Genomic DNA, 20,790 nt, shown 5'->3' on the forward strand with positions numbered 1-20,790 from the left:
GGGGCCATATCTAACACAGGGGGAGGTCTGCCATTCATAGGGGGCCATATCTAGCACAGGGGGGAGGTGTGCCATCCATAGGGGGCCATATCTAGCACAGGGGGAGGTGTGCCATCCATAGGGGGCCATGGGCAGCACAGGGGGACGTGTGCCATCCACAGGAGACCTGTGCCAGCTGTAGGAGACATGTGCCATCTATAGGAGACCTGTGCCAGCTGTATGGGACATGTGCCAGCACAGAGGGATGTGTGCCATAAATAGGGGACGTGTTCCATCAATAGGAGACGTGTGCCAGCAATAGGGGACGTGTGCCATCAATGGGGGACATGTGGCATCACTGGGGGACGTATGCCATCACAAGGGGGCTATACTCAATATAAGGGGGCCATATCCAGATTAAGGGGACTAATTTTAGGATGGGGGGCTATGAGGGACATATACCCTATATGATTTGTTAGATGGACACTGGCATTATAAGACGGACTCCATTTAACATTAAAAAAAAAAATTCTCTTTTCCTTCACCAAATATGGGGGTGCGTCTTATAATTAGGTGCATCTTATAAAGCGAAACATACGGTATATAAAATGGTTCCTATCGTCATTCCTGTATTTATAAAATATAAAAGGATAAGTAAAGAACATTGGCAACTAAGCAAGCATTTTTTAATTGTTCAGATGTGGAATATAAGAAATTTTTGGAAAACTACTGTGCAGAAGAAGAAAAGATTTGTGCCAATCCAGAAACCCTCTTAGGAGAAATTGAAGCAAAGACAAAGGAGCTCATTGGTGTGTACAGCCCTATCTATTGCTTTGTGATTATCAAATGATGCCTTTATGTTTAGTTTAATTTCCAATAATGAAGCAAACTTTGTGTAAATGATTACAATTTTTACTTCCAGCAAGAAGGACGACTCCTCTTCTTGAATACATCAAAAATCGGAAGTTAGAGAAACAGGTATGATAGAGCCAGAGCAAGTGTAATGTAACACCGATTCTTGTATCACTTAATTTTGGAAGTTTTATGTAACTTTTCTGTAGAGAATACGAGAAGAAAAAAGGGAAGAGAGGAGGAGACGGGAGCTGGAAAAAAAGCGATTGAGAGAGGAAGAAAAAAGAAAAAGGCGAGAAGAAGAAAGGCGTAAACGTAAAGAAGCAGACAAGCAAAAGAAATTATGTGAAAAAGAAATACGTATAAAGGTAGCATTGTGTGACTTATTTCTAATTCACATGAATATACATGGTAAAATAGAACAGAGTTATAGGCCCCATTCAACAAAACGTTTTAGCCAGAATTTTAGCATAAAGCTCATTGAAATATGAGAAAAAAAAGTGTTGTAACTTTTGGAATATGTGTGCTAGTTTGGGCCAGATGCACCAGCCCTTTGATAAGTGGCATTTTTCAACACAACAACACATGCTGCTGGTGCTTTTGTTTTTTTATGCAATGGAGCATAAAACTGGAGATTGATCTGAAGATCACGTTGGCAACGCCATAAAGAAGCCTTCATGAGAGAACGTGAAAGTGTCCATATTTCAACATAACACCAGGGTACAAGATGCTTGTGCTGCTCATAGCAGCCTCCATGGCCTAAATGTGCTACTGCTACCGTCAAGTGCTACTGCTACCGTCAAGTGCTACTGCTACCGTCAAGTGCAGCGTTTTTGAACTTGGCTCCCATTGAACATATATGGGACCTTAATGGCAAAGGGAGCTTCCAGCAGAAGTACTTGGTGATTTGCGTGCCTAAATTCATTCATCATGGCAAAACATTGCTCAGACAGCGATTAATAACCTCATTGATTCAATGGCAAGGTGTTTAAGTGTGTGTATGTCTGCACGTGGAGCTCATACTTGATACTGAATTAATCAAGATGCTTTCAAAATGTTGTTTCTTCATCGTTCCTTATGGGAGACCCAGACCATGGGTGTATAGCTACTGCCTCCGGAGGACACACAAAGTACTACACTAAAAGTGTAGCTCCTCCCTCCGAGCATATACACTCCCCGGATGACAAATCCAACCAGTTCAATGCTTTGTGTTCAGGAGGTCACACACACACATGCATCCTCTGATTTTTGATTTTTGATTTTTGATTTCAAAGATTTGGAAGAAAAGCGGGTCCAATCTGGACTCCCGGCATGTCCCTTCTCACCCCACTGTGTCGGCGGTGCTGTTAAGGTTGATTTCAGGGCTGGAGCCCTTCCATGCCGCGCTCCTTCACTATCCCTCGGGCTCTGGCTTGAAGTGGGAGCCATCTCGGTTCTCACTGCTTTGCAGGAGACCGGTCTCCATCCGCAGCCCTGTTCAGGATCCTGACGGACGGAGCAATCACCCCCCAGGGACCTGGCACCTGCGTCTCACAAGCTAAATACTGAGACGTTATTACCACAGATGGTGGTCTTTCCAGGGGTCCCTTGTACCTTATTTATTGGGGAGAGTGTGTTTTATAACTGTGTTAACATTTCCGGCCGGTTCTCCAGTTTTCTCTGGAGAACCGCGCCGATGGTGCCTGCACGCTGGCCGCATGTTTAAATATAGGCCCCGGCTTCGCCTGAGGCCTAGTTTCGATTCCCTTCCCCTGCATGTCAGTCAGTGCAGTGGGACAGCGTGGCTCCGCCCAGCGGCTGGTCAGCACAGGGAAGGGACACTCCTCACTGAGGAAGGATTCCCTCCCCCGTATGCCTCATTTGCCCTCCGTCCTGCTCTCACAGTAGGCCCCGCCCCCTCTCCTCGTGGAGACGCAGGCTGCGGACGCCATTTTCTCAGCGTTCTCAATGTCTGCATAACACATTGTGACAAATGGGGGCCTGGGCTGGGGGGATCTGGAGGGCACAGAGATGTCTCTATGTAAACGGTCTGGCAAGTCACAACCTCCGGTTGTGCAGCTGCTTATATACTCTGTTTATATACTCTGCTGAGGGTCATCCTGGACAGAGCCCCCACTTCTGCAGCATGTCTCATATCAGAGCAGTGCTGCAAGGCTGTTCTTATTATGCACTGCTGTAGGCTCGTACTGCCTGTACCGAGCACATAACCACATTGTGTTGCCTGCTCTAACATAGTGGTGCCTCAGCCTGGAGGCTCATCCCCAGTGGTCCCTCCGGCTGCTCTCCGGTGGCTGAACCCCCGGCTTGGGTAGAATCCCTCTCTCCAGGGGACAGTTGTCCCGGACACTGCTGAGCATGCATCAGCCCCCTCCTCAGGGCGCTTCTGCTGCTACGGCTCGCTCAGCAAAGCTCACAGAGGATTCTTCATTCAGACCCCGTCCTCCTAAAATGGAGACGCAGGGTCCCCCTTTCCTTCCTCGTCCCGCAGCTCTGATTCACGAGCTGACTCGCAGTACAAGGAGGATGCCTTTACTGGGGGCTCGGAGCTTCTCCATGTACCCCATTGATCTGTCCGGAAGTGACGCAGATGCTAATGATTTGATTGCGTCCATTATATTTGTGCTGGACCTCAATCCGCCTGTATCAGGGGAGCAACCCCACTCTGGCAGAAAAGCATCAGTATACCTTGCCTAAGAGAACAAGGAGTGTGTTCCTTATCCACTCCAGCTTCAGGTCAATGTGACTAAGCCCAGAGCCTGTCCTGACAGACGCCTTCCAAAGCGTGGTTCTGATGACTGTTTCCCCCTTCCACCAGTGGTGGTCAAGGAGTGGGCTCATTCACCAAGGGTGGACCCTCCGGTGTCTAGACTTCAGCCCGGACAGTTGTATCAGTGGCTGACGGCACCCCTCTAAGGATCCCACTGTCGCCAGGTTGTCCTTCTGGCCAAATCTATATATGAGGCGGCAGGGGCCTCGTTCTCCCCATCTTTTGCAGCAGTGCGGGCTCTCAAAGCCATCTCTGCTTCTCGGGAGGAGATGCATTCCCTCACCAGGGACTTTATGCCCGAAATGGTTGCCTTAACTTCCAGGCTTCAGTCTTCTCATCCTATGCCATGTCTGCCATGCTGGAGACTGTCACCGCACTGCGGTGGCCTCGGCTACTTCCCTCGCTATCCGCAGGTTCCTGTGGCTTCGAGAGTGGAAGGCAGATGCTTCTTAAGAAGTTCCTTGCTGGACTCCCTTTTGCTGGGGCCAGTCTATTTGGTGAACAACTGGATGAAATTATTCAGGAAGTTTTTTGGCAGGAAGAGTACTTCCATGCCACAACCCAGGAAACCTGTCCAGGGCAGGAACCAGTCGAGGTTTCGTTCCTTTCGTTCCTCTAACTGGTCGTCCTCTAAGCCCTAGGCCTCGTCCACTAACTCAGCCAAGGTCCGTAAACCAACTGGCGCATGAAGCCGCGTCCTAAGTCGGCAGGAGCTGGCCACCAAGGCAGCCTCCTCTTGATTATCTGGCCGCGCCAGTAACGTCCTTGGTCGATGGCAGGCTCTCCCTCTTGGGCGACGTGTGGTTTCAACACGTCTTCGATCAGTGGGTGTGGGTTTCCATCCCCCACGGCTACAGAATAGAATTCTATCCAGCCCGCCAAACAGATTTTTTCTGTCAACTCCCCCCTGCTCCAAGGCCGCCGCCTTCTCACAGGCCGTGGCATTCTTGCAGGCCAATGGAGTAATTGTACCAGTTCCCGACTGGGAACGGTTCTGAGATTTCTACTCAAATCTCTTCCTAGTTCCCGAAAAGGACGGTGCCTTCCGACCTGGATCTCAAGCTTCTCAACAAGCATGTTCAGGTGCGGCACTTTTGCTTGGAATCTCTGCGATCAGTCAATGACCCAAGGAGATTTCTTAGCATCCATCGACATCAGAGATGTCTATCTGCATGTGCCAATCGCAGTTTCACACCAGCGTTGGCTACGTTTTTGTAATCGGAGAGGAACATTTCCAATTCGTGGCTCTCCCCTTGGGGTTAGCCACGGCCCCTCGTGTATTCACCAAGGTCATGGCAGCAGTGGTTGCGGTTCTGCTCCTCCAGGGGTTGGTAGTGATTCCTTACCTGGACGACCTTCTAGTCAGGGCTTCGTCCAGTGCAGACTGTCAGCGGAGTGTCTCGCTCACTCTCAGCGGAGTGTCTCGCTCACTCTCAGCGGAGTGTCTCGCTCACTCTCGCCACGCTTGCAAGTCCACTCTGACCCCGACCCAGGAACTTACGTACCTAGGGATGCAATTCGAGACTCTGCTGGCACTTGTGAAGCTGCCCTTAGTCAATCAGCAGTCCCTTCATCTGGCGGTTCGCTCTCTGCTGAGGCTCCGCCGTCATTCCATCAGGCACCTCATGCAGGTGCTGGGTCAGATGGTGGCGTCAATGGAGGCGGTTCCCTTTGCCAGTTCCATCTGCGTCCCTTGCAGCTGGACATTCTCCGCTGTTGGGACAAGGAACCTCTTCCTTGCACAGGTTAGTGGCTCTGTCGCCACAGACCAGGAGCTCTCTTTAAGTGGTGGCTTCGGCCTCTCTCTCTGTCCCAGGGACGCTCCTTTTTCTGGCCCCGTCCTGGGTGATTCTCACCACGGATGCCAGTCTATCCGGCTGGGGAGCAGTGTTTCTCCACCACCGAGCACAGGGCACTTGGACTCCGTCCGAATCAGCCCTCTCGATCAATGTGCTGGAAATCAGGGCTGTACTCCTAGCTCTCGCAGTTTTTCACCACCTGTTGGCGGGCAAGCACATTCGAGTCCAGTCAGACAACGCGACAGCAGTTGACTACATCAATCACCTAAGGCGGGACTTGCAGCCGCCTAGCAATGTTGGAAGTTCAACATATCCTTCAGTGGACGGAGGACTCCAAGTCCACCATATCCGCAGTCCACATCCCAGGCGTAGAAGACTGGGTGGCAGATTATCTCAGCCGTCAAACCGTAGACAGCGGCGAGTGGGCCCTGCATCCGGCAGTGTTCCGGTCAATTTAGCAGGCGGGGCACTCCGGAAGTGGATCTAATGGCAACCCGGCACAACAACGAGGTCCCGGTTTACGTGGCTCGCTCCCACGATCCTCAGGCCTTGGCAGCGGACGCGCTGGTTCCAGATTGGTCCCAGTTCCGTCTGGCCTCCGTGTTTCCCCCTCTAGCTCCCTTGCCCAGAGTCCTGCGCAAGATCAGAATGGAGGGCCGTCGGGTCGTACTCAGCGCCCCAGACTGGCCCAGGCGAGCTTGGTTCCCAGACCTGCTCCGTCTGTCCGTAGAGGTGCTGTGGCATCTCCCGGACCGGCCAGACCTTCTCTCACAAGGTCCGTTTTCCGCCAGAATTCTGCAGCTCTCAGATTGACGGCGTGGCTCTTGAGCCCTGAATCCTTACGGCTTCAGGCATTCCTTCCGAGGTCATCTTCTCTATGACTCAGGCTCGGAAGTCTTCCTCGGCCAGGATTTACCACAGGACTTGGTGAATTTTCCTGTCCTGGTGTCGTTCTTCCGGCCATGCTCCTTGGCCGTTTTTCCTTGCCGACCATCCTGTCCTTCTACAGTCCGGCCTGCAGCTCGGACTGTCCCTCAATTCCCTCAAGGGACAGGTTTCGGCTCTGTCAGCGTTGTTCCAGCGGCGTATCGCCCGGCTGGCCCAGATGCGCACCTTCATGCAGGGCGCATCTCACATCATTCCGCCTTACCGGCGGTCTCTGGATCCCTGAGACCTTAATCTGGTCCTCATGGCCTTACAGAAACCCCCTTTGAGCCTCTTAGGGAGGTTTCGTTGTTTTGTCTTTCACAGAAAGTGGTCTTTCTGGTGGCCATAATTTCTCTCAGGAGAGTCTCTGATTTGACTGTGCTCTCTTCGGAGTCACCCTCTTTTGGTTTTTTTCACCAAGACAAGGTGGTTCTCCGTCCGACTCCGGGCCTTCTCCCTAAAGTGGTGTCTCCTTTCCACCTTAACCAGGACATTTCATTGTCCTCCCTTTGTTCGGCCCCTGTGCATCGCTTTGAGAAAGCGTTGCATGTTTTAGATTTGGTGCGGACGCTCCGGATCTGTGTCACCGCTGTTTTTTTCAGGCGATGCACCTCTCTTTTTGTGCTGACCACAGGTCAGCGCAAGGGTCTCTCGGCTTCTAAACCGACCCTAGCTCGTTGGATTAGGTCGGCCATATCCGATGCCTACCATTGTTCTCAGGTGCCTCCCCCGCCGGGGATTAAGGCGCACTCGACCAGAGCTGTCGGTGCCTCTTGGGCTACGGCTCAGCAGGTCTGTCAGGCTGCCACTTGGTCTAGTCTGCACACCCTTTCGAAGCACTACCAAGTGCATGCTCATGCTTCGGCAGATGCGAGCTTGGGCAGACGCATCCTTCGGGCGGCTGTTGCCCATTTGTGAAGTTAGGTTTCGCCTACTTCTCAGTTTCTGTTTATTTCCCACCCATGGACTGCTTTGAGACGTCCCATGGTCTGGGTCTCCCATAAGGAACGATGAAGAAAAAGAGAATTTTGTTTACTTACCGTAAATTCTTTTTCTTATAGTTCCGACATGGGAGACCCAGCACCCTCCCTGTTGCCTGTTGGCAGCTTTCTTGTTCCGTGTGTTTTCACCGGCTGTTGTTGTAGACAGAGGTTCCGGTTATTCCGGGTTTTACTCTATCTCTACTTATGGGTGGATGTCCTCCTTCAGCTTTGGCACTAAACTGGTTGGATTTGTCATCCGGGGAGTGTATATGCTCGGAGGGAGGAGCTACACTTTTAGTGTAGTACTTTGTGTGTCCTCCGGAGGCAGTAGCTATACACCCATGGTCTGGGTCTCCCATGTCGGAACTATAAGAAAAGAATTTACGGTAAGTAAACAAAATTCTCTTTTTCTTTTCCTTCATCATTTTCATATCATTAAGAAGTCTATCCATAAAACCACAAGCTTTCCTTATTGGTGCTGCAGTTTAAATGTTGGGGAGTGTATGTACCTATGCTTTATATGCATATGTTTTATGTTAGAGTCTTTTGGGGCTGTATACCCATTAATTATGAAGCTGAATCAATGCTTAAAGGGAACCTGTCAGGTGAAATATGTACCCAGAACCACGAACAAGTCTGGGTGCATATTTCTAATCCCTTCCTAACTGTCCCAGCATCTAATAGTATATATAAACAGATCTTTAGAAAAAGTATTTCTAAAAATCCTTTATGATATGCTAATGAGTGCAGGGACTAGTCGCAAGGTCGTTAGTTCCTGCGCTCATTCCGCCCTCTTAGGATGTTAGCACGGCCACAGGGGTGTGCTAACATGTTATTCAATGCCCAGCGTCAGAGCTGTATTTTGCCTTCATGCTGCCCTAGGCACTTTAAGTGATCGCGCCCCTTACTGACAACGTAAAACTATTAGTCTGTGCACCCGACATCTGTGTAAGGCCGATCTACTTTGTAACACTTGAAGAATTGCTAAAAGAATGAAGATCTGCACTTGCTGACTAGCACAATACAATTTCAATTTAAAAAATAAAAAAATATGGCAGTGTTTCTTAATATGTCCTCTGCATGAAAAACTCAAAGGATGTGTAAAGGCCATGGTGTGCACATACCCTAACATTTCACATACCCTTTAAATATAGTAGCTAAGGTGCTCGTACACAGACTACAGTTGGCTGAACCCGGAGATAGACAGGATTGGTCGCCAATCTGTTTGTCGGGGACATGAGGACCCAGCAGGTCCAATTTTTGGAGATGAGCCACTCCTAGAGATGTCTGGTAGCGTCTGTCTCATATAGGGCATGAACACTCACCAAAGTGAGTGCTCCTGTGTATGGGGGAGTCAGGGAGATAGCTGCCAGGCGAATGAAGGGAGACCTGTCTATAGTGTTTGGGGGAGTCAGGGAGATAGCTGCCAGGCGAATGATGGGAGACCTGTCTATAGTGTATGGGGGAGTCAGGGAGATTTCTGCCAGCCGGGTGATGGGACACCTGGCTATAGTGTATGGGGGCTTTAGTCAAATACTCTTTTGACTGACATATGGACTCAGACAGCTATATATTTAGTCTGGCACACTGACCCTATAATGATCTACTCTCAAGTCTAATAAATTAAATATTGCTACATCTACACGACTACATCACCAGATCCAACCTCAAATCATGATAACAATACCAGAGCCACCATCTGTACACAGCTACATAACCATAACCAACCTGAAATCACTAGTACATCACCAGAACCAACCTCAAATCACGACTCTATCACCAGAACCAACCTCAAATCATAACTCCATCACCAGAACCAACCTGAAATCACGACTACATCACCAGAACCACCATCTGTGCACAACTACATCATCATAACCAACCTGAAATCACTACATCACCAGAACCAACCTCAAATCACAGTCACGTCACCAGAGCCACCATCTGTACATAGCTACATCACCAGAACGAACCTCAAATCACTACTACATCACCAGAACCATATATAAACAACAGGTTCCGTAACACCATACAATTGGTAATGTGGAAGATTCAAAGAAGTCGATCCAGCACGGTGCATTTGATTAAAAATGAAAGTCCTTTATTGAAAAACCATTAAAAAGTCCATTATGCCATGCTAGGAGGACGCGTTTCGGACGGGTTGTCCTTACTCAGTCTCAGCACATCTCACAATGAGTCCAGACTAAAAACATATGGCACAGCACTACAGCAATAAGCCCTCTTACCCCCCCTCTACAGCAATAGGTCCCCTTACCCCCCTCTACAGCAATAGGCCCTCCTACTCCCCCTCTACAGCAATAGGCCCCCTTACCCCCCCAACTACAGCAATAGGCCCACTTACCCCCCTCTACAGCAATAGGCCCTCTTTCCCCCCTCTACAGAAATAGGCCCTCTTACCCCTCTCTACAGCAATATGCGATCCCTTCCCCTTCTCCCCCTCCAATCTCTAGTATTAGCCTATCTTCCTCTCCCCCACTGCAGTCTCTAGTATTAGCCTTTCTTTTCCTCCCCCCCTCCAGTCTCTAGTATTAGCCTTTCTCCCCCCCTCCAGTCTCTAGTATTAGCCTTTCCTTACCTATCCCCCTCCAGTACCTAGTATTAGCCTTTCTTTTCCTCCCCCCTCCAGTCTCTAGTATTAGCCACTTTCCCTCCCCCCCTGCAGTTTCTAGTATTAGCCTTTCTTTCCCTCCCTTCTGCAGTCTTTAGTATCAGCCTTTCTTTACCCCATCCCCCCCCCGTGTATACAGTATAGCATTAGTCTCCCCCCCCAAATACCCAGTCTGTAGCCTTAATGACACCTCTACCTTGCCCATGAATCTTCAGCTCTGTGAGCGCATACTTGCTCCAGTGCCCGCCGCCCTCTTCCTGCTCCGGTGAGAATCCAGTGAGAATCCTCTTCTAGCTCCAGCATCAGTCGCGTCCTCCTCTGCGGCATGTGTCGTCTGCAGCATTGGACGCCGCAGCACAGAGCAGGGAGCTGATTGGCGCACGCACCTCTGACCCCGGAAGTGCAGTCGCTGGTACTTCCGGGGTCAATCAGCTCCCTGTGCCCGGCGTCCGCAATCCATTTATTTGTATTCGCGTCTTAAAGACGCGGATACTAATAAATAGAGGTGCGTGTGTCCCCCCTCCCCCTCCAAAAACACAGCGGATTTATTACTGTGTCTAACAGAGGGGGGGATTTAAAAAAAATTTAAAAAAACATTTTTTTTTGCTGTCAGAAAGTGCCGCCCCCCGCAGCGCGCCGCCCCAGGCACGGGACCACGGGTGCCTAGTGGCAAATACGGCACTACCCAGCATAATGAGCAGTGACGTGTGTACCTGTGTCCTTTGCACCACTCTGGTTTTAGGCTCAGTGCGCATGGTCTTAAGTTCCTGGCACTTCTGGTCATGCGCACTAGACCTCTCTGAAGCCAGGACACATACTGATCAGGGGTGATAGTGGACACAGGTACGCATGTCACCACTGATGATGTTAGGCAATGAGGATTGAATAGCATGTTAACATGCCCACAGAGGTGTGCTTACATACTAAGAGGGCGGATGAGCCCTTGTGTCTAGTCCCTGCGCTCATTAGCATATCATAAAGGATATTTAAATATACTTTTTCCAAAGATCTCTTTATGTATGCTACTAGACACAGATATAGTTAGGCAGAGATTAGAAATATGCACCCAGAACTGCTCATTAATCTTGGTGCAAATTGCACCTGACTGGTTCACTTTAAAATATAAGCAAATGTGCCCTTTCATACTTGTCCAATATACTCACCTTCTAGAGAAGCACTAACATATAAAAAGGTAAATATGCAGTATATAATGCATGTGTTCGCCATAGGTACATATATGTAAAGATACATATAGAATTATAGTCTCATTTATTGCTATGTGTTCACTATAATATATCTACACATTTAGCTCCTTAAGAAACCTGAACGAGGAGATGAAATCATCAATGAGAAACAAAAAGAGAAAGTAGATGAAATTGACAATGAAGAGTCAAAATGGGAAAAATCAGCTGGGAACAATAAAGTGAGAGCATTTGAAAACTTTGTAAAGGAACTCAAGGAAAAGTAAGAATACATGACTTTGTTGTTGTTTCTAAAAAGAACTTACACATTTATTATAGTCTCTTATTTCATCCACATTTTAAACTTTTTTTTTTTTACAGTGGATTTTATTTGTAAGCATTAAAAAAGGAGTATAGAATGTGTCACCACTTTGTACCATAAAATAAGTACATGTAGATACCATATTTGTGAATTCTTACTTTTTGTATGACTATTGGTGACATAATGCATAACAATGTTAGATTTTAACAATCCCAACTCATTTAATGCCACCGCAGTTTGTGAGCATGCTACAGATTTTTTTATTTTACTTATGAGTAAAATCCACTGCTAAATTCCCTACCAAAGTGAAAGTCGAAATATGCATGCGGATGTCTAGAGATTTTGGCGCATAATTTTATGTTAAAATCACAGTGTTATTTTATATGCTGTATGCGAATCTGTGCATGACATGGATTTATATATATAGTGTTTTGCAGCATTTTTTAGGCTTTTTATAAAGTTTTATGTGTTGGAAGCAACAAAGCCTTCTGTTTTGTGGCTTTTTATGGGGTGAAAAAGCAGCATGCTTTGGAGCTGGCTTTTTTTCCCCATTGTTTTCCATAGTAATGTAGAACAAAGTGATTGAAAAGGCATTGAAATGTTACAAAACAAAAACTATACCATAACTTCTTTTCTTTTTATAAAAAAAAGCTTAAAATGTGTGATATCTGTTAAAGGGAATCTGTCACCAGGTTTTTGCTCCCCCATCTGAGAGCAGCATAATGTAGAGATAAGGCCGCTTTACACACTACGACATCGCTAAAGCAATCTCGTTGGGGTCACGGAATTTGTGACGCACATCCGGCCGCTTTAGCGATGTTATTGCGTATGACACCTATTAGCGATTTTGAATCGTTGCGAAACCATTCAAAATCGCTAATCGTTTACATGCCCCCCTAATCTCAAGTATCGTTGCTGCTGCGTGTACGATGTAGTTCGTCATTCCTGCGGCAGCACACATCGCTACATGTGACACCGCAGGAACAAGGAACCTCACCTTACCTGCATCCCGCCAGCAATGAGGAAGGAAGGAGGTGAGCGGGATGTTTGTCCCGCTCATCTCCGCCCCTCCGCTTTGATTGGGCGGCCGCTTAGTGACGTCGCTGTGACGCCGAACAAACCGCCCCCGTAGAAAGGAGGCGGATCACCGGTCATAGCGACGTCGCTAGGCAGGTAAGTAGTGTCACGGGTCCGCGCGATTTTGTGCGCCACGGACAACGATTTGCCCGTGCCGCACAAACGGTGGGGGCGGGAACGCATGCTAGCGATATCGGTAACGATATCACATCGTGTAAAGCGGACTATAGAGACCCTGATTCCAGCGATGTGTCACTTACTGAGATGTTTGCTGTCATTTTGATAAAATGAATGTTTACTCTGCTGCAGATCTAGCAGTTATACAGAGCTCATGAACATGCTGGACTACCTTACAGCAGGTCAAGTAGTCCTCTAATGAGAATCTGCTGCTGATTAAATAGTAATGTATCAAAACTACACTTAGCAGCCGAGTAAGTGAGACATCCCTGGAATCAGGATCTTCATCCCTACGTTATGTTGCTCTCAGATTAGGTGTTAAAAACCTGGTGACAGATTCCCTTAGGCCTAAAACACACTTCCGCAAAAAAAACGTCCGTATGACACGGTCCGTTTTTCGAGTCCGTGTTCCGTATTTTTGGGGAGTTTCTCCGGTACATATTGCATCCGTGTGAGGGCGTATGCGAGCCGTGTGTACGTGAAAAAATGTCCGTGTATGTGTACGTGGAATGTCCGTGTGGAATGTCCGTTTGTGTGTTGCACAATGTCGTTGATACATGTCAGCTGACAGCAGACAGAGTTGCGCGATGAGAATGAACTCGGGTGAACTTCACCCGACTTCATTGTCATGCCGCGGCTCTGTCTGTGTGCCGTGTACTGATTAGCGGTCACCTGTGAAGGATTCACCAGTGACCGCTAATCCCCCGAGTGACTGAAGTGAGCAGCCCTCTCTCATACTTACCGCTCCCTGATCACCAGTGCGGCGAGGAACAGCTGTGCAGAGAATACGCGGCAACAATTACTTTGAATATGCCGGCCGCTCATTAATCAATCTCGTATTCCCTGCTTTCCCCACCCACAGACACCTGTGATTGGTTGCAGTCAGTTACGCCCCCCACGCTGAGTGACAGCTGTCTCACTGCACCCAATCACAGCAGCCGGTGGGCGTGTCTATACTGTGCAGTAAAATAAATAAATAAATAATTAAAAAAACCGGCGTGCGGTCCCCCCCAATTTTAATACCAGCCAGATAAAGCCATATGGCTGAAGGCTGGTATTCTCAGGATGGGGAGCCCCACGTTATGGGGAGTCCCCCAGCCTAACAATATCAGTCAGCAGCCGCCCAGAATTGTCGCATACATTATATGCGACAGTTCTGGGACTGTACCCGGCTCTTCCCGATTTTCCCTGGTGCATTGGCAAATCGGGGTAATAAGGAGTTATTGGAAGCCCATAGCTGCCAATAAGTCCTAGATTAATCATGTCAGGCGTCTCCCCGAGATACCTTCCATGATTAATCTGTAAATTACAGTAAATAAACACACACACCCGAAAAAATCCTTTATTAGAAAAAAAACACTAACAAATTGCCTTGTTCACCAATTTAATAAGCCCGAAAAAGCCCTCCATGTCCGGCGTACTCCAGGATGGTCCAGCGTCGCTTCCAGCTCTGCTGCATGAAGGTGACCGGAGCTGCAGAAGACACAGCCGCTCCTGTCACCTCCACGCAGCTAATGAAGGGAATAGCGCGATCAGCTGAGCTGTCACTGAGGTTATCCGCGGCCACCGTTGAATACAGCTGATCGCGCTATTCCCTTCATCCCTACCGGCTGCTGTGATTGGGTGCAGTGAGACAGCTGTCACTCAGCGTAGGGGGCGTGTCTGACTGCAACCAATCACAGGCGTCTGTGGGTGGGGAAAGCAGGGAATACGAGATTGATTAATGAGCGGCCGGCATATTCAAAGTAATTGTTGCCGCGTATTCTCTGCATAGCTGTTCCTCGCCGCACTGCTGATCGGGGAGCGGTATGAGCCGGGGGAAGAAAAAAAACGAGCGCCAATGTAAGTATGACTGAGAACAGCAGAAAAAAAGGTAAGTATACTGAATTTAATTTAAAAAAACAAAAAATAAGATCGCTAGTGTAAAAACGGACACGCACGAAACGTGCTGAACACGGACATACTCCGTGTGCGGTACGTGCAGGCACGGACCCATAGACTAAAGCGGGTCCGTGCCTGCGTGCTGCCGGCCAAAAACGGACATGTCGTCCGTGTAGAAAAGCGCACACACGTACTTACCACACGGTCACACGTTCCGTGTGATTTTACGTGTGTGTGCCATCTACCATTGAATAACATGGGTCTCCGTGTGTACGTGTCTCCGGTACGTGCAAATACGTACCGCACACGTACAAATTAAACGGATGTGTGTTGCAGGTCTTAAAGTGCTAAAAACTGCTGGAAAAATAACATGTGTGATGGAGAACAAAGAAGCATTTCTGAACACTTTCATTCTCTGTTCATTAGGGTTTGGTTACATCTAGCTAGAGGTGCGTGACTTATTGAATGAATTAGAGAGAATTCTCCCTTTGAAATAAGTGCGATTCCGGATCTTCACAGTTAATCCTGGACAGCACACGGACAGCACACTGATGCCATCCATGTGCTAGCTGTCATTTTCATAGACTTGGGTGGGCTTTGCACACTACGACATCGCAGGTGCGATGTCGGTGGGGTCAAATTGAAAATGACGCACTTCCGGCATCGCATGCGACATCGTAGTGTGTAAAGGCTCGATGATACGATTAACGAGTGCAAAAGCATCGTAATCGCATCATCGGTGCAGTGTCGGCGTAATCCATAATTACGCTGACGCGACGGTTCGATGTTGTTCCTCGCTCCTGCGGCAGCACACATCACTGTGTGTGAAGTCGCAGGAGCGAGGAACATCTCCTACCGGCGTCACCGCGGCTTCCGTAGGATATGCGGAAGGAAGGAGGTGGGCGGGATGTTTACATCCCGCTCATCTCCGCCCCTCCGCTCCTATTGGCCGCCTGCCGTGTGACGTCGCAGTGACGCCGCACGACCCGCCCCCTTAATAAGGAGGCGGGTCGCCGTCCAGAGCGACGCTCGCAGGACAGGTGAGTCCATGTGAAGCTGCCGTAGCGATAATGTTCGTTACGGCAGCTATCACAAGGATATCGCTGCTGGGGCGGGGACTATTGCGTGCGACATCTCAGCATCGGCTTGCGATGTCGCAACGTGCAAAGCCCGCCCTAGTGGATCTGTCATCAAGCTAGGTAGGATGCCCTAGGTACGGGAATCCATTGTATTGATGTCTGTAGCTCCTAAGTCACCTCTCAGTAGTCATTGACAGCAGCCTCTCGATCCCAGTGAGTTTCCCATAGTCAGACAACTTCATAAGTTTTCTTTTTTATCATTAACAAGTAATACAAACACCCAAAACACCAAAATAAGCAATATAGTATTTGCTGCCATATTACTAGTATCATATCATAGTTCTGTTCTGCTGAATTACTAGTACTTATTGCATCACCCAGACTAATAGAGCAGCACATACAGTATTATGGCTCCAGCAATAGCAGCACGATATCACTATTTGTGATGTGATGTCCAGTATTTCAGTAAGAGAATAAACATTCATGCACAGCACATAGCAAGTCTTTTTTATTATCCCACTCATTGTAGATATAATTTTGCCTTTAATAAAGTTATATGATCAATAACACTTTTATAAACTCATCCATTTAAGAAATATTGGTTAATATTCAAATATAGCTACGTGTCCATATATGTATTTTTGTCTGTATACATGTATAACATATAAAGCCTAACTTTTGAAAAGAAAATTAATTATTTTATAAGTTTCTTGAAGGGCTTGTTAGACTCTTTAAAAACGTTGCTTGGCTGTTGTCCATTGTAAATTAAATAAATGTAAATTAATGAATCTGAACACTGCACTTTCAGACCCCAGCTCATCGCTATTGTTCCAAAATCAACAGAGAGACTCCTCTTTTCTGTGTCAGCGACATGTATGAACTGGGCTAGTTGTCTGTCTCGGTTCATTAGCTAAACTAGCCCCCTACACTAACTACATCAACTGTGATAGAAAAGGGGAATGACTTAAGGATACGTTACACGCTATGATATATCTAATGATATGTCGTCGGGGTCACGTCGGTAGTGACGCACATCCGGCATCGTTTGACATATCACAGCGTGTGACAGCTACGAGCAAGTGTGATCGTGCAAAAATACTCACCTTATCGTTGATCTTTGACACGTCGCTCATGTTCTAAAAATCGAACGTCCTTCTGCGCGCTGGTTATTCATTGTTCCCGAGGCAGCACACATCGCTTCGTGTGACACCCTGGGAACGATGAACTGCAGCTTACCTGCGTCCCACCAGCAATGCGGAAGGAAGAAGGTGGGCGGGATGTTTACGTCACGCTCATTTTCGCCCTTCCGCTTCTATTGGCCGGCCGCTGTGTGACGTCGCTGTTATGCCGAACGTGCCTCCCCCTTCAGGAAGTGGATGTTCACCGCCCACAGTGAGGTTGTTTGGAAAGTAAGTACGTGTGACGGGGGGGTTACGACTTTGTGCGACACGGGCAAGAAATTGCCCGTGCCTCACAAACGATGGGGGCGGGTGCGATCCCACATGCGATCGCACAAGAAATTGCAGCGTGTAAAGCAGGCTTTAGCTAATGAACTGAATCAGACAGCCAGAAAAATACATCAAAGACAGGGAGGAAGCTTTCATCCGATAGAAAATACCAGCAGAAATGGAACTTACAGGGCTATTAGAGATGGCCTGAAATTGGCCCAATAATTCAGAAGTAAAGAACATAAGTATAGAATGCAGAAAATGTGAGCCCGCAAGGGCAGGGCCCTCTTCCTGTACTAGTCTGTCTACTATAACTTGTATATGTATTCTGTATGTAACCCCTTCTCATGTACAACACCATGGAATTAATGGTGCTCTAGAAATAAATAATAATAATAATAAGTAAGTTTTATTTATTTATTTATATATATATCGACAACAGCCAATCAAAGATCCTTCACATAGGTAATTAATGTCTGATCGGTGGGTTTCAACACCAAGCACCCCCACTAATCAGCTGATATCCGCTCAAACGGGAGGCACATAAAAACAATGTATGCACCGGAACCACACAGCTGATCAGTGTTTAGTGGCTACTGATGGGTATGGCGGAACAACTTTCATTGGGTTGAATCGCTCTTGTCCAGTTCTCAGCAATATCATCTAAACAGGGTACTGAGCTATGCTGTTCTGCACCGTACACTCTTTACATCTGACTCCCGGTGGAGCTGGTTATTGCTGATCCTAAGGATCAGTCAATATCAAAGTACTGGAAAACCTCTTTACACAAAACATAAAATAAATACCATGTTTTCTGGTTGTAGAACACAAAATGATAGTGACAAGGAGCAAAGAGATTTGGAAAGGAGATACAGAGATAAAGATCAAGATCGACAAAGGTATCATCGAATGGATGATGGCAGAAAACCGAGAAGCCACTATGAGTTTGACAAGTTTCTTAGAAGGAATGAAGATGACCAGAAATGGGGAAAAGGATTCAGCCAAGATCGGACCAGGAAAGGGAGCCACAACAACAACTTTGCAGCGGATGCTGTAGACAAACTGGGTAAAGAGGACAAGTGTGATGACATGGCATCCAAAAAGGAGCGCATAAGAAATAAGGTTCTTTTATTCTTTTAGGATCATTTCTCATTAGCTAAATATTCCCCCTATAAAGAGTGTTCTTCATGAAGCAAGAGTAAAGCATAACAACCTACCATATAAATACCATATATACTGAATATCACAAAAGTGAGAACACCTCACATACAGTATTTGTAAATATTTTATTAGATCTTTTCATGGGTCAACACTGAAGATATGACACTTTGATACAATGTAAGGTAGTCAGTGTACGGCTTGTATAACAGTGTGCATTTGGAGTGCCCTCTAAACAACTCAACACTCAGCCATTAATGTCTAAACCACTGGCAACAAAAGTGAGTACACCCCTAAGTAAAAGTGGCCAATTTGTGCCCAATTAGCCATTTTTCCTCCTTTTTGTCATGTTTCTCATTAGTACTGCAAGGTCTCAAGTATGAATGTAGGGCTGGCGGTTTAAATTTTATGTGATCACTCACACACTCTCATACTGGTCACTGGAAGTTCAACATGGTGCCTCATGGCAAAGAATTCTCTGAGGATCCGAAAAAAGAATTTTTGCTCTACATATAGATGGCCTAGATTATAAGATGATTGCCAACACCCTGCAACTGATCTGCAGCATAGTGGCCAAGATCATACAGCAGTTTAAAGAGACATGTTCCACTCAAAACAGACCTCGCCATGGTCGACCAAGGAACTTGAGAATTCATGCTCAGCGTCACATCCAGAGATTTTCTTTTCAGAATAGACATATGAAAGCTTCCAGCATTACTGCAGAGGTTACGGGGGTGGGGGGAGTCAGTCTGTCAGTGCTCAGACCATACACCGAACACTGCATCAAATTGGTCTGCATTGTTCCAGAAGGAAGTCTCTTCTAAAGATGATGCACAGAAAAGCCCGCAGTTTTCTAAAAACAAGCTAAGGACATAGATTACTGGATTTATGTCCTGTGGTTTCATGAGACCAAAATAAACTTAATTGGTGCAAATGGTGTCAAGCATGTGTGGCAGCAACCAGGTGAGGTGTACAAAGACAAGTTTGTCTTGCCTACAGTCAAGCATAATGGTGGAAGTGTCATAGTTTGGGCTGCATGAGTGCTGCCGGCTGTAAAAAACAGTTCATTGAAGGAACCATGAATGCCAACGTGTACTGTGACATACTGCAACAGAGCCAGATTTCCTCCCTTCGTATTCTAACATCATAATGAGCCCAAACACACCTACAAGACAACCACTGCCTTGCCAAAGAAGCTAAAGGTAAAGGTGCTGGACTGGCCAAACATGTCTCCAGACCTAAACCCTATTTAGCATCTGTTGGGCTTGTTCAAACAGAAGATGGTGGAGTGCAAGCTCTCAAACATCCACCAGCTCCGTGATGCCATCATGGAGGATTGAAAGAGGATTCTAGTGACTCTTGTGAAGCTCTAATGAACTCCATGCCCTTAAGCTTGTGCTTGAAAATTATGGTGGCTACACAAAATTTTGACACTTTGGGCACAAATTGACCATTTTCACTTGAGGCTGTACTCACGTTTGTTGTCAGCAATTTAGACATGAATGACTGTGTATTAAGTTATTTCGAGGGCACACCAAATGTACATTGTTATACAACCTGTACACTGGCTACTTTACATTGTAACAAAGGGTCATATCTTCAGTGTTGTTACATAAAAAGATACAATAAAGTATTTACAAAAATGTGAGGTGTACTCACTTTTGTGATATACTGTATATAAAAATAACCACATTTATCATTTCCATGTAGCACCTTTTCTGGATGTTATTGCTTTCAGTTTTAGTAATTTAGGTTGCATTTATAAACCAAAAATGCACATCATGGTGAGTAGAAGTAAAAATGTGTGATTCGTGGCAAAAAACAGCATCACAAATGAAATATCACAATGAAAAATAGTGCCATTCTCCATAGAAACTATTCAAGTGTGTTTTTATAAAACATAATAAATGACTATTTGAATTTCAATGTTTGCTGTGGGCAATGTACAATTAATATACTGTTTTCTTGCACAAGCTTTCATTCATTACTTTGGAGGAGTGATATGAAAACTGCTTTTGACCTCCAAAAGCTGCGATCAGAAACACTTTCTATATAGATTTCTTTACTATTTCACTATTATAATCAGAATTTAAAGCGGGCACATCTTTTGTAACCTAACACCACAAAAAAGACAGCAATATGCTATGTGTGATTTCATGCCCTGACAGCAGATATGGTGTGGAAAAGGAAGATCAGACATGTTGGATTTCAACATGCTAGAACCTGTGTCCTAAATGGAACATTCTCTCATCTCCTCAAGCATACATATACAAGTATATCTCAATAAATTAGAATATCCTCAAAAAGTTAATTTATTTCATTAATTCAATACAAAAAGGGAAATGTAAATATTATATAGAGTCATTACTGAGTGATCTATTTCAAGTGTTTATTTCTGTTAATGTTACATAGTTACATAGTTACTTAGGTTGAAAAAAGACCTAGGTCCATCTAGGTCAACCTTCCTTCACCAGTTTTACATTTTGTAATTAAGTAATTTATAACCAACAATGTTGTGTGTGCTGAGGAAA

The 20,790-nt window shown here is 46.5% G+C and overlaps 1 protein-coding gene across 2 annotated transcripts in view; it reads left to right on the plus strand.

Moving 5' to 3' along the window:
- Window positions 1-20,790, plus strand: part of UPF3A (UPF3A regulator of nonsense mediated mRNA decay) — an 83,643-nt gene that overhangs the window by 57,488 nt on the left and 5,365 nt on the right. The window contains exons 5-9 of one of the 2 annotated variants that reach the window (XM_075336423.1): window positions 678-788; window positions 902-957; window positions 1,041-1,199; window positions 11,246-11,400; window positions 17,926-18,223. In XM_075336423.1, the coding sequence (XP_075192538.1) occupies window positions 678-788; window positions 902-957; window positions 1,041-1,199; window positions 11,246-11,400; window positions 17,926-18,223 (779 nt within the window). The remainder of the gene's footprint in view (window positions 1-677; window positions 789-901; window positions 958-1,040; window positions 1,200-11,245; window positions 11,401-17,925; window positions 18,224-20,790) is intronic. The other variant, XM_075336424.1, reaches the window with a different exon arrangement.

The sequence above is a fragment of the Anomaloglossus baeobatrachus genome, chromosome 2, assembly GCF_048569485.1.
Source record: "Anomaloglossus baeobatrachus isolate aAnoBae1 chromosome 2, aAnoBae1.hap1, whole genome shotgun sequence".
Lineage (NCBI taxonomy): Eukaryota > Metazoa > Chordata > Amphibia > Anura > Aromobatidae > Anomaloglossus > Anomaloglossus baeobatrachus.